The sequence below is a fragment of the Alligator sinensis genome, unplaced genomic scaffold (assembly GCF_000455745.1).
Source record: "Alligator sinensis unplaced genomic scaffold, ASM45574v1 scaffold119_2, whole genome shotgun sequence".
Taxonomy (NCBI): Eukaryota; Metazoa; Chordata; order Crocodylia; family Alligatoridae; genus Alligator; species Alligator sinensis.
In genome coordinates this window covers 274045-288932 of record NW_005842242.1, presented here as the reverse complement: position 1 = coordinate 288932, position 14888 = coordinate 274045, and the positions used below count along the sequence as shown (strand labels likewise).

The 14888-nt window shown below is 44.6% G+C and overlaps 1 protein-coding gene across 1 annotated transcript in view; it reads right to left on the bottom strand.

Moving 5' to 3' along the window:
* Positions 1 to 14888, bottom strand: part of BCO1 (beta-carotene oxygenase 1) — an 89529-nt gene that overhangs the window by 6615 nt on the left and 68026 nt on the right. Inside the window, exons 5-10 of the mRNA XM_025208647.1 lie at positions 7998 to 8126; positions 4473 to 4602; positions 3676 to 3823; positions 2609 to 2756; positions 1895 to 2115; positions 478 to 735 (exon numbers count right to left, since the gene is read on the bottom strand). Coding sequence (XP_025064432.1) covers positions 478 to 735; positions 1895 to 2115; positions 2609 to 2756; positions 3676 to 3823; positions 4473 to 4602; positions 7998 to 8126 — 1034 coding nt within the window. The remainder of the gene's footprint in view (positions 1 to 477; positions 736 to 1894; positions 2116 to 2608; positions 2757 to 3675; positions 3824 to 4472; positions 4603 to 7997; positions 8127 to 14888) is intronic.

Sequence of the window (14888 nt, the reverse complement as noted above, 5' to 3'; positions counted from 1 at the left end):
CTGCTGGCCAGCTCTCGGCAACTCTCCATTTGGAGCATGTATTCTGTGAATTGCCTTTCTACGGCATCTAACTTTCCCCATACATTGTACAGGGAGCCTACATGCCTAACTTTGGGCTTTGGGTCCTACTTCAGAATCAGGCAGCTAAAAGTAGAGCATTGGGGCACTTGATTTTGAGGTAACTTAAGTCCTTCAGCTCTGGCCTTATTTGTGAGTGTGTGCGCATATATGTATGTATGTGCATACGCCTTCTGTGCCTTATCTGCTCACAGTCTGTGCAAATGTAGTGAGGGAAAAGGAATCACACACACATTTTCCTCCAATACACATGCAAAAAAAAAGAGTGTGTATAAAATAAAAAAACAACATGAGGAATTTTTAGGAGGACTGGCAACCTCTACTTCACTGTTTTTTCACTTACTCATTTATTCAAAGTTATTGCTTAAAGAAAATAGATTAAAAAGCAAGTCATGTTACCTTGCCCCATTGCAGAGGAACCACAAATCGCTTGCAGGCTGGTAGGGAAAAGTGTTTGGTGTTTTCTTCAAACTCTGCATTCAGGTATTTTAAATAGAACATTTCATACAGGCTGCTATCTGCATAGCAAATGACATCAAAAATGATCTGGCCGTCCTCCTCATAGGCGTTCACGTGGTGAAAAAGGACCATGGCATCAGTATAAAACGTGGTGGAGATATCTTTTTTGGTCTTTTTGTCTATGAAGTGAAACCAGGTCTGAAAAATGGCCAACATGTGGGTCAGTAAGCAGGAAGCGGTTATTCATTAAATTGGCGTAACATTGCAGAGATGTTTCCACCCAGATCATAGCTCATTTGCTTTAAAAAAATGGTATGTGCAAGCCTCAGGATGTGCCACAAAATAATAAGAAATAGAGAACCACCTTCCTCAGCATGGCCTCCGTATCAATTCCTGCTCAAACATACCAAACCCCCAAGTATGATGGTGAAGCCACTCCAGGAGTGCCCTCTGGTGGCTTAAAATGGGCATCCTGACAGCAGCTTCACTGCTGCGTTGCCTGGTTTGGTTTGGTAGGTAGAAGCAGGAGCAGTGTTCTCCAGAGCGGTCACCCCTGAGCAGTGCCAGGAACACTGTTGGGGACATGGCATGTGTGCAGACTAGGGGAGGGGATGAAGACAGCTTTCAATTACTTTCTGTACTCTTCTGACTAGGCCGTCCTGGGGACTTAGACAGTGCCATCACAGCAGCCTGTCCCTACCTGCTTCCAAGCCCAGAACCTTTGCAGTGTTACATGCTGCAGTCCCACCACTGACCTGCCCCTCCAGATGCTTTCCTGAACTGGAAAAGCTCCCTTTTGGCTGGTTCCAGGCCTTGCCTACCTGCTACATTTACTATTGCTGGGTAGGGTAGCTGCATCCACCTGGCACTTTGGGTAGGCTAATTAGCACTGCTGAGTGACAGGGTTCATGAGCTTGCATTGAGCTACTTTGCTTGCCTATGCTGCTGCACAAATGTAGCCACACTGCCACTGAGAGCTGTTTACTATCCAGACCCAGCTGAAGAGCCTGTTTCTTTTACCTAATGTGCAATAAAAAGTAAGAACAGCTATGAGGCTCTCAAAGCATGGTGATCCATGATGATGGTACCTTGTGATCTGGACCCTTCAAAGAAGCAAAGTTTCTTTGCTGGTGTGGGGTCTTTGTCAAATACTATTAGGTTCAGCGCCAAAGGTTTATTTATGGTATTTCTAGTTGCGTGAGGTGGCAACATCTGAATAGAGGGTGGAATTAGGAGAGAATAAAGTTGTCCACTGGGAAGCTGTTTAGCTTATTGTACTGCAGGGAAGAATGAGGAGGGAGTGAAAGTAACTATTGCTGTGGCTTCCTCCATTGCTCATATCTTAGCAGAAAAGTACCTTGTTGTCCTTATGGAAGGAAAGGCAGGAAGCCCAGTTGACACCTCTGAAGTAGGCTGTTGCCAGTTTGGGAATATCCAGTTTGAATGGCTGCTCTATGAAGACAATGTAGTTTTCTGTGACTCCAAAGCTGTGATAGTAGCTTGGGTGAAGGAGAGAACGGGAAGGAACTGAGCACATCACCTCCAGGTGCTTCAGACAAGATTTCTTCTTTTCTCCCTCTAAACACAAATTTAAAAAGAAAGACGAGACTTTAATCAAGCCCAAGTGAATGTCAAGTTCTCACCATTGGCTATATGCGATTATATGTCCCCATATGGGGCAGAATACAGCAAGTTGCCACTCAGAGAGTTCCCTGTGCATCTTTCCATTGAGGCATTGTTTGCTTCCACCTTCAGGCTTGGCAGGGAATTTGGCACCCGTGAAGACTGCAACGTTCAGTCCATCCACCAGATAGTGATTGAAATGAAACTGCTCCACTCTGAATAGCCAGTCTGGCTTCATAATGAACTTGGGTCTGATCAGTTCTTTTCAAATGGTATTTTTATGCAGTTATTTACCACTTGTCACCTTAACAGTGACGAGTGAGAGTTAACTGCACAAATTAACAATATGTACATAAAAATAGTGATTTTTCTAGGGCATCTGTGGCATATTACTTCCCTTTTTCCCATCAGCAGGGGGAAAAAAACACTAGCAAAAGCCATTTCTTACCTGGCACCGAGGAAGGAATCTTAAATACAACATATTTTGTCTTCCCTTTGCCAGCTATGGATGTGCCCACGTTGAGAACATTTCCAGCACTGTCGTAATGGGGATGAGCGGTTGCCAGATTGACAGCTACATACTTAGTGTAGTCAACCTACAAAACCGCAGAACAGCAGGTAGCAGAGATGAAGAAGGAGAACATGAAAAGAATGATGTTAGCCAAAATCACAGAAACCACGCCTCTGTTTGGCTCTAGTAGGCTCTCTTGGCAGGGAAGCCAAGGATTAATGTCCTAACTTTAAATTCAAACACTGAAATCACTGGGATTTAATAGGCACATTAATGTTTAACTGATTCAGGACCAGAACAGGCCAACAAAGCTGAAATATGAGTCTTGGTCCTAATGGCCATCTTGTCACACTGGAAGATTCATGTAATAATTAAAGGGACTTGTGCTGTTGACCATCCCATACTGAAACAACTGCACTCAGTTGGGCCATCAGGCCAGGAAATTTCATGAAAGATTAGGTCTCCAAGCTATTTAAGAGTTGGAAAAGATGGAATTAAAAGCAGTGTTCTGCATAGCTTAGAAAACTTCTAAGAAATTAGAACTCACCTAGCATAAGGTATTTCAGTCTACAACACGTGAGGAAGTGATGTTACAACTGAACCACTTGACCCTAAGTCAGCAACTTCAGCTGCATTAATTTAGCAAGGGCGGGATTTCTTGTACACTTCTGTGCTAAAGGTTCTCTTTTGGGGAGATGAAGGCAGCTCCCATCAGAAAGCAGGTTTTGTAGGTTGCCTTGCCGAGGTGTCTGCATCTCTCTCTGCACCCTACAGGGAGCCTACCCAGCTAACTCTAGCCACCCTGAGGACTAGGTTCCTAGGAATTAATAGTTATAGTGCCAACTTGGAGATCCCCAAATCCTTCTTTGGTTCTCACCCTTTAACCTTCCTGATTCCAATTATGTCATATTTGGCCTCCTTAAACCTGACAGCCCAGCTGGAAAGATCAGCCTGAAACTGTATTTGTTAGCAGAGAAACTGGACGGATACATTTTTATTTTTACCTTCTCTAGTGTCTCCAGTGTCTGAGGATTAATTTTTCTAATGAAGTTAGTTTCACTTGTAGCATAAAATTCATCTCCAGTTTTCATAATATTGATCAGGCAGTTGTCTGTGAACTCAGGAATGATGTGGGACAAATAGCAGAATGCTCTGTGGAGGAGATGCAATATAAACACATGAGGGTCTGTGAAGAGCGGGTATTTAAATCGTTTAGCATATTGCTGAAGTTATCATGGATCTATTTGTTACCTTAAAGCAGGATATGACCAGTATGCTGCACAACTAGTGGAAGGAAGTGGGTTTATCTCTTAACTAGCACTCCCTCTACTGGCTGATGGGGCAGCAAACCAGCACAATATTTTCAAATTGCTCTTAATCTATCCTGAAATGGACACACACAGTTGCTGCTTTTGTATGCAGAAGCATGTATTTAATTACAGGACCAGTCCTGCTGCCACTGTGGAGAACATACATAGTAACAGGTCCTGTCTCAAGCATGCATACTTCTGCATGCAATCAGACACCACATTTTGAAAGGCAATCCAATATTGTTAACTTTTACAGCATTTTCAGTAAGGAAGTGATGGATGAATTGTCCCTCTGACATGACCACTGGTTAATTTTCCTTTCATTTAAAAAAAAACCCAACACCTGAATTAAACTCCTGGAATTGTGAGGGATAGGACAATTTTAATCTTGCAAAATAAATCTCAGAGTAGGTATGTATGTGCAGAGTGAAGAAAAACGCTTCTATGTTAGAAATAGGATGGAGACATTCATTGGGAAAAACATTGCTTACTTGGCAAATATGTTTTTGCATGGATCAGGGTAAGCCATAGTTCCAAACTCTGATACCACAATCCTGTTGGCTTCTATATTGCTGTTGTATGTGTCACTGCGCAGGTACTTACTCCTATAGTAAACTTCACCTGCAAGGAACAAATACAGTATTTTGACACCTTCCATAATTTTCTATGGAAAATAATTATCAGCGTATTACGACAGACTGACTCTCAGATAAAAGAAGTTGCAAGAGAATCTCATCCAGCTGACTTCTGGCTAAGCAGAGGTTCTCAATGCACTCTGCTAGGCTACCAATTCCTAATTTTCAGGAAAACGTGCAAAGGAACGCAGGGTTGTATTCACATTGTTCATACTTATGGGCTGCCAAAGATGATAGACCCACATTTTTACTGAAAATATTGAAAACCAAGGAAAAAGGTTTGTGTGGGGCATTGGGAAGAGGATTTTAAACAAACAGTGCCAACAGACCAACCCTTAACAACACACCTGCATTCACATTTCTGCATGTGCTTATATAAGATGGAGGGGAAGAATTAAGGGTCAGTTTCAAGTTTCTACAGGGTTGGTTATGATAAATAGAGAAATTAAACTTAACTTTACGGAAAAGAAAATAACTTTGGCTTTTTCTTTAAATAATCCATGTTGTTGTTTTGATCATTGTAAAGAACATTTAATTGAACTCTCACACACCAATTCTTCTTGAGGGCTGCCTGCCAGCTAGAAAGGATGGAGTCCTGGTAGGTCACTAAATCCATCTCTAAGCCAGTCAAACCATTTGTTCCTAAAGTCACCCTCTCCATGACTGGCATTTACACCATTCAGATAGATATGGTGATGTAAAGCTGCACCTTGCCATCTCAACAGTACACTGGACGAACACGGATGCCTCACAGCACCTCTCTAAAATAGAAGCAGATTACTAACTTTGTTTTATAGAAAGGAAACTATCACAGAGGTGAAAGGACTTTCCCATGATCACACAAGAAGTCAGTAGCAGAGACAGGGAAATGTCTGATCAGCAGCCCACGCTACCTGCAGCGGCACAACATGTGGGTATGTCACAATGCAGTACCGTGTGTAGAGACACCTGAATTAGCTCTGAACAAGCCAGCTCAGGTACGGGAAGCAGTAGAGCTATATTAGTGCTGTGTCCACCCAGCTTAATTACACAGCTAGACTGCGTTGCCCATAACCTATATGTCTTCTGTCATAAGCAGGAGGGTGGGGAGAAATCTTTCCTGACCCATTTGTGTCAGATTGTGAAAATTAGTATCCTTCTATGCCTGAAGGAATTAGTGGATAAACTACTTTATGCATATGCACCTAGATGGTTAAAAGACAGAGCCCCGTTTGTGGAAGCAATGCAATACCCTGGTAGTTTCAATGTGTGGCCATTTCTTTATATGGCAATGTTTTTAAGAGGCATAGGAATGGGCAGGCAGGAGACCCGTGTCTGGAATCTCTCACAAAATTTGTCCTGGCTCAGCAAGGGAAACTGAAAGATAAACAGGTAAAAAAAAAAAAATCTCTTATAGACGTGACATAATGGAAAAGATCCCACAGTGTGATAAAGCAGATGGACGCACCAGTAATGTTCAATCTCCCTATTTTATGGCAAACTGTGGAATAAAAGGGAAATGCATGGAGGGAGGAAATGTCTCTTGACAATATCCTGTCAGAGCCATGTCTGGCTCACATGATATACGTGTAGCAAGCTGGGCTTGGCCGCTCATCTAAAGGTTGTTTTTAAGTGCATTAAGTATACATGAGAGACCTGATTTGCAAATTAAATAGCACAGTAGCCTAGTTTCACTCTTGCCTTCTGTCATAACTAGATTCAAGTTCCCAAAAGGAAGCCTAACACCTCAGTGAAACCAGGCTGTTTGCCCACGTTGGAAAAAACCTAATTTTACTAGTGCATTACTAATTTGGTTGGGAATTATGGGGTGCTGCAGCTGTTGATTGAAGAGTAGGGGTGAAGTCTGCATAAGTCCCAGATGCACAGTACACACAGAAGCTACTCCATTTCTTCCAGGGAGTTATACAGCAGAAATGCAGCTCTTTGCTTTTATATCTCTTCCAAATCACTGTAGTGGGACCCATCAACCAGAAATCCTGCCCTAGAGTGAAATGCTGATCCCAAAGTCAAGAGGAATTTTACTTTAGCCTTCAGAGCAGCCAGGATTTCACCCATGATGTAAATATTCTGTATTACGCTGTTGCAGATGTAGTAACACAGGATTAATCCTATGGAAGAGCCTCAGAAGCCTCAACTCCCATTGAAATCTGTCTCAGGAAGGGCTGAAAGATCTGCCCCTTTAATGGATGAAATATCCTTGACGGAAACAAATGGTGGACTGAAGTGTGGCAATATTACGATTAGTACCTACCAAGCTCAGTTTTCCAATGAATCAAGGCCTGTATGTATGACCCACCACCACAACACTGACCCGAAGCCAGGATAGCTGGTCTAGAAAAACTACTCCAGGGTACAGGAATCATCCAATGCCCTTACAGCAGCTGTCCCTGCAGAGAAGGGCTGTAGCTGGAAGAAAGGGGCATAACTGGGCATTTGTGATACGCAGCAACCTCTAACTTTTCTAAAAGCACAATGGAGCCACGGGTAGCTGGTGCAACAGACTGATAATTCCCCTCTATTCGGCACTGGTGAGGCCACATCTGGAGCACTCTGTCTAGTTTTGGGCCCCCCTACAGAAAGGATGTGGACAAATTGGAGAGAGTTCAGGGGAGGGCAACAAAAATAGTTTGGGGCTAGGGACATGACTTATGAGGAAAGATTGAGGAAACTGGGCTTATTTAGTCTGGAGAGGAGAAGACTGAGGGGGATTTAATAGCAGCTTTCAATTACCTGAAGGAGGATTACAAAGAGGATGTATCTGGACCGTTCTCATTGGGGCAGATACCAGAACAAGGAGCAATGATTTCAAGTTGCAGCAAGGGAAGTTTAGGTTAGATATTAGGAAGCATTGTCTCACTAGGAGGGTAGTAAAACACTGGAACAGGTTACCCAGAGAGGTGGTGGGATCTCCATCCTTGCAGGTTTTTAAAGCCCAGCTAGAAGTCTTGTCTGGGATGATGTAGCTGGGGATGGTCCTGCTTTGAGCAGGGGTTGGACTAGATGTGACCTCCTGAGGTCCCTTCCAACCCTCGTTTTCTATGATTCTATGATTCTGTTCTTGAGGTGTATAACTCTTCCACCCCAGAAAAAAGGGAAGTTGCACTGGAATTGGCAAAACCATTCATTCTCTCTTGGCTGCTATGCCTAAAGCTGCCACTAGCCTGCCCTTTCATAGGCTGTTCACTAACCAAACTGAGCCTTGTGAGCCTGATTTTCACAGGAACACAAAACCAGGCAAATGCTTTACATTTCCTAGTCTGAAATTATTCAATATTCAGTTACTATAAACCATGTCAAACCACCATTAGAAAGAGACATTATGGATCTTTTAAGGAGATCAAATGTGGGTTAAACTGTTTCTGATATTATCCAGAAGCATACCATTTTTAAATGTAAAACTATGTATGAGAGCCAAACCATCAAACCAGTGGTTATAGCGAGTTTCTCCCACTGTATGCATGCCTGGACCATTGCGAAGAAGAATCCCCTGCAGCCAGTTTGGTATCTCCCCTGTAAATAGAGAGGACATGTATTAGGACATAGTTCATTTCAGCTTTCCATAATTGAAGGACAAGTTTCCCAGAAATACAGGCCACTTTTAGACCACCAGATGCACTAATGAGTACATGACAGGATTTGGACAATTTGTATAATACCCTGTTGTATAATGCCCACTCAAAAATGTGGTCTCAAGTATATGCTGCACTGAAACATGAACTTCCCTAAATACAACTTAATAAATTAGGGGGAGTAAAGGGAGGACAGGGGACAATATTTTCTTTCTGTACCCTCATTTTAAAATTTATGATCAACTAATACTAGGAAAATCTAGGACTTACCAGAAATAAATACAATTTATAGATCAAATGGTGTGCAGCAGCCTTCAAGATGAAATCCAGTATCTATTCCAGTAATTAAATAAGTATACTGTAATGAAGTGTCACAATGGCAGTGCTTTATGACACGAATAATGCCAGTATTTTTAGTATAAATAGGAATATTGTACTGATCATACATAAATGTTATCAAGGATTGAATGCAAGCTGTAAGACCTGGTAGAGTATGAGTCACACAGAAAATCAGAAAGTGAATATTTTACACAGAAAACAACAATAACATTAAGAGAGCATCATTAATGTTGCAAAGGAAAACAAGCAGCAGCTAGGAAGTTCAAGTTAGGAAAGCAGGTACACAGACGTGAGGCCATGGACATCCAGATATTGGGAGCACAAGAGAGAGGGTTCCTCTGCTTCATCTCCGGTTCGCAGACCTGGCCCCGTACAGCCCACAGCACTCAAGAGGTGCAATTGCAGGGAAAGCCCTGCTCAGACCTGGGCAGTAGTATATACAGCACAGTGAAATTCAGCGGCTCAAATCTAAGAGATGTCTACTGAGCATTATGTAGACAGCAATTTTTCAAAAATGTATATATTGGCCAAATTTGGGCAGATTTGATAGGGACCCCGTGCTCAACACAAAGACCATCCCTCTGCCAGATCCCAAGCCCCTCCTCCAAAACATGTGGACAATGAAAGTGTTCAACAAGTCACCAGAATGTAACACTGCCAAACAACATTGTCTCCGCATTTGATTCTCAAAAGCAGCTGAAATGGTTTTAATGAAGTTGAAATAGTCAATCAAGAGGCAGACACCAGGCATAGAAAAATCCAGCCCAAATGCTTCAAGTTCATCAAAATGATTAGCATCTGAAAACAGAGCCTTATACTGGAAAGTATTGGGCAACTTTAATAATAGGTAATGCTACCAGCCCTGCCTATAATATATTCTGACCAAGATTACTTGACTAACATTGCATGCACAGATGAATACACACCCTCATATGGCCCTGGGTTTAAATTCCTTGGGGTTAGCAGACGGAGGGAAAAAACTATAATACAAACAACAGATGCGTATTTGATTGTTCTTATCAGAGTTCCAAAATATTCTCTTTTCTGAGAGACCGTGTAACAGGCTGATTCTTTTGAGCTGTTGTGTGTTCAGTACAGGATTACAACGAGAAGAAAAGAGAAATAGGTAAGAGAGGGTAAGAGGACACACACTTTACCCAAACACCTTTTTTCCCAGGAAGAGGTACATAACATATGTGTTAGTGCAGTGTGTCCAAAACAGAGAGCAAAGGACCGATGACAAAAATGTATCAGTTAAGGCATATAGTGGGGTTGGAGGAGCAGAGAGCTGCTTTCATTCTTTATTAAGTGCAACTAAACTGGCAAACTCTGTTGCAGTCTGTATACAATACGGGTGAGTAGGCACACACAGTGCAACACCATACTTCCAATGTTGACCTTGTAAGCATCGTGTTTATGCTCTGGGTGAAACGGGTAATATGGTATGTTATTGAAAGTGTTCAAATCCTGAAAATATTAAGCGCCAAACCTAGGATGATCCAGTTGGCGATGGTCCTGCTCTGAGCACGGGGATGGACAAGATGACCTCCTGAGGTCCCTTCCAACCCTCATTTTCTGTGATCCAATCCTTGTCTTAGTCAAACACAAAGCTCCAGGGCAATTGACAGGATTTCTTTTTGCCATAAGTCAGGAAAGATTTGGTCTTCCAGGCCTGGAATTACCCAGATGGTGAAGAATACTGTGGAAGATACATGGAGAGAGGACAAAGAAAAGATAATTGAGGCTGGAGTGCAAAGGAAAATGCACATGGGGAATGTAAGTGCTCAATAAATGATATATTGCAAGAGAGCCAGCCTGTTGGAGTTAGAGATATAATTTTAGCTCAGCAGTATATTTAGTATAAACAAGCTGAACTAGTTCAGTATAAATAGCTTATGGAGTAAGAGTGTTTACCTAATACACATGTTTGCATAATAGACCAGCAAGTTGCGCTGTCTCCCAAGACAGCTTTTGGGTGGCAGCAATGACTATGATCCATAGTGCTCTCTCCAAACCCACTTAAGACACTGGAAAGTCGATATGTAACCTTGGCTCACAGGCCATGGCCCAACCACCCCTCATGACTGCCACAGCACTGGAAGCTGGGCTGTCTGGACCCAACAAAAGAAGCCAGTTGGTCACACACTTCTAACCAGCCTGTCATTCAAGCATGTTCTGCTTCTGAAGAAGAAAGCCTTGTATTCAAAAGCTTGTCTAACTCTGTCCCAGGTACACAATTGGTTTGATAAAAGAGATCACCCTAAGAAATCCTTGCTTCGCATCATTTCTGGACCACCACAGCTAGAACATCACGCTTACCCTACCTACTCCAAAACATAATGGGTGGGGGGAGGGTTGTGGGTGGGTGTGGGGTCCCCCACCACATGCCCCCCATGGCGCACAGCTCCTGCCGCTGGCAGCAGCAGGCAGCGGGCCCTTGGGGTGCTCATGGCTGCGGCAGGCAGTGCAACCCGGCGGTGTGTGGCTCTGGCTGAGTCCCGAGAGCTGCACATGGTGGCATGGAGCCAACCTGACTAAGCCCACTGGTGTATGCTTTCAAGCCAGACCGGGCTGGCTCTGTGCCAGCACGTGGGGCTCGCAGCACTGCAGGCGGGAGTCACGTGCCATCAGGCTGGGCTGGGCTGGCTCTGTGCCTCCAGCTTCCAGCACTCCAGTGGGGATCTGCATGTGGTGGAATGGAGACTACCTGGCCCGATGGTATGCAACTCCCCACAGTTCCCAGTCCACAAGCCATTGGGCTGGATGGGCTTCATACCTCCATGTGCAGCTCCCCACTGGAGTGCTGCACATGAAAGCCCCACGTGGAGGCATGGAGCTGGCAGCTCCATGTAGAGGCATGGAGCTAGTTTGGCCCAGCCCAACGGTGCATGGCTCCTGTCTGCAGTGCCGCAAGCCCCATGCGTTAGCATGAAGCCAGCCTGGTCTGGACTGGAGGTGCACACCGGTGAGCCGGTGATTCAGCTGGAGCTGCACGCTGCCATGGCCATAAGCTCCCCCAAGGGCCTACAACCTGCTGCCGCTGCTGCCGCCGGTGGCTGGCGCTGTGCGCCATCGTGGGGTGGCATGTGACAAGGGGCCCACATCCATCCATAAACTCCACGCTCACCTCCCCTGCCCTGCAGGCAAGAGCTCCCCTTCTCACTCACCAGCTGTTCAGTTGCATGCTATCTCGCACGGTGCCTCCACAGAGCTGACCTGGTCCGATGGCATGCAACCTCTGAAAGTCTGGCTTTCAGAGAGGCAGCCATGGGTCAGTAATAATTGTTTTTTGGAGGGGCCTTGTGGGCCAGATAGAATGGCCTGGTGGGCTGCACCTGGCCTATGGGCTGTATTTTGCCTGCCCCTGCTCTACATCGAAGAACACAAGCCAAAACCAGAGGGCATTCTACACCGATTTGGGCTCTTCCAGAGTTTCTTTTTTTGACCAGAACTGCTCATTTCCAAATGAAATGACAAAGTAAAAAAAACCCAAACAAACCCATACCTCACTATAGTCCTCGCCCATTTGCACTGCAAACACTCCCTTGTGCAAGGTAAAACATGTCAAGGCAAACATATTGACTGCATACACGATAGTGGCTCAAAGGACGTCACAAAAGGTACACTCATGAAAAAGAAGTAATTTTCTATGAAATCACCAACTTTCACTTTTGCCTGGGTTGCTTTGCCCTTTTTGTAACAGAACAACTTGAAACAAGACATGTCCATCTTTCTCTTTGCATTTAAGGACAGCATCACAAAAGTTGCTTTTTCCACTTCCAGGAAATGTCGTGTCAGCGGCACAGCTGAGAAAGTAAACAGATAGGCTAGAGAGGGCTTGCAGCAGAGAAATAAAACCACAGAATAAAATCACTGAACTCAGTCCCTTGGCTACATCCATCAGCACAAGTTTCTATGAATCCTTTTCAAACTGGCTTTCAAGAAAAGTCCTCATGGAAACATCCATAAGACAAAAATAAAAGCTGATCTAAATCATCTAGGCAAATATTCACTGTTCTCTCTCAAGCCACCAGCTTCCCTTCTTAGTGCGACCATGGCAGGAGGAAGCAAGTGTTATAACTGAACACACAAAACCACCCGCCCCTTTTGGAACGGCTTTACTTCTGCTTACCTTTCACCTGTGCTTTTATGGGCTCTGGATGCTCTTCTATATTTCTACCAAATATCACCTCCATGTCTGCTGTAATTAAAACAGACGGTGCCCTCTGCAGAGCTGATGTGTCTATTGTGATCCCCTCTCTGTCTGGACCAGCAACAGCTTTTTCCTGTTATATTCAAGAGCACAGGTCAAAATGCAACTGCAGCCAGCTTCTGGTGGCTCGTAGATTGTCACCTTAGCTGATCTTTAATCCTTATCATACATACTTTAGTCCTGTGATTCTTAACTCTTTCTTGGCTTGAAGGAAGATAAAATATACATCCATTTCCCTTTGTATTCATAGCACAGCAAAATCAACTAGCAAGAGGGCTATTGTTTCATCCCACCTTCAGGAATTCAGAGACACTTTGGGTATCAGATAGTTGGTCCTCACCTAGAACAAAAACATCTCGACCTGCCACTGGGATCCTGGTTTTTGGAGGCAGTAAACAATTCCCAAAACTAGTCATGTCCTGACCTAGGAAGTACAAATTGTGCCATTCTATGAATTAGCAGGAGAACAGTAAAGACCTGCTTCTTCTGTACTAGAAGACTTGAAAACTAATGTTATGAATGAAAAATGGCTACATTTTCCACAAAGGTCCTAGTTTACCCATCCTTTAGGTAACTTGAATGTCTAGATCATCTAAGGAACAGACAGAAGCTACATTTTTCACGCGATCAGGCAGCACTCTACAGCCATGTAGACAGCGCTCTACAGCCATGCCATGACACACATGCACAACCGTAGAGCACTTTTAAGTGGCCGATCGTGCGAAAAATGTACCCTTCTCAAATGAGATATCAGATGAAGGCGCTCTGCTTTAGAGCACCTTAGAGAGCGTGAGTTCCTGAGGATTCATTTTTTGCAAATTCAGCCCAGTCCCACCCCCAGGGCTGTGAGCAAGGAGGGAGCGGGAAGGAAGGAGGGGGAAGCCAGCAGAAGCAAACTGCTGGTTGGGCTTTGCAGGGCCTGGGCGGGATGGTTGCCGGGTGGATCGGCCCTCTCCTTCCTCCTCCCTCCCTCCCTGCTGACAGCCCTGGAGCTGGGGGTGAGCAGAGCTAGGGAGAGGGGCAGCTTTTATGTGAAACACCATGATTGGGGGAGGAGGGGGGCATGAATGTCTGTCAGCACCCCTAATCATCAATCATATTGCAAATCTGTGAAGGAATGTCAGGGTTCATTTAAAAAAACGGGTTTTTTTAACATGACCTCTTTTGTTTCAAATAAGGTTCTGAATGGTTGTTTCTTTCAAACCCTTCCTCTTAAAGATGTATTGCAATGTCAAGCATGTGGTTTCAGAGCAAATTAGGGGGGGTTACATCATATGTGGAGCATGAGGATTGGGAGAAACTTGTGATTTCTCCATCTCTTAAGAACATCTTCCCACTTTGCACACAGAGCACTGTGCAGGGTGAGCTTATTTAGCTAATGGTTTCTTGGCCTAGATGTGTTACCGGCTATGCTGTGAGAGCTGTGAGAGCCTCCGAGGGAGTGACTCTCATCCTGCCCTGCCTTTCTCTTTTATTTTACCTTAAGAGTCAGGAGAGGAAGAGTATAATTGTGCCAGCAAGATTCTCCCTGAGAGCAAACGCTCTTTGTCAGCACAAAGCTGCATACATTCGGTGTGAATGTGAGTTGTCCCTCCAAGTGTTGACACTGCTGCCCTCTGGCCTTGAACCAAGTTTCCTTTGTAAAGTGGAATACAGAGAACAGATTGACTTTTATTAGTAGATGTTTAGGATTGTAAATCCAAAAAAAAGCTGACAAAGCTGATAGGGAAATACATAGCACCCGGGCGAGGGACTAACAATAGAAGGATGGGGGTGAGGAGGGGAACGCAACTAGGTTACAGGCAATACAAAGTTAGCCAACTAAGCCCGGGGGTAGGGGGAGCAGGGAAGGGGGAAGGGGAGGGAGGGGGTTCGCGACGCTGAGAGAAAAAGAGGATAGAAACACACAAACCCGTTACAATGGACCGCAATGGTGGAAGAAGTGGTCCGAAGAAAAAGTGTCTCAGTCCATATACAGTCTCATCGCGGGGGTCCTCTTCAGGTGGAACAGGGTCGTCCGTTGCTGAAGAATCCTCTTGAAGCGAAGGTCCGTCTGATGCGGGGCGGGGGGGAGGTGTTCAGGCAGTCCCCTCTGGGTCCGGTCCGGAGGCTGTTCTCCTGGTGGGGTCTGTGTACTGGCGGGGGGGCGGC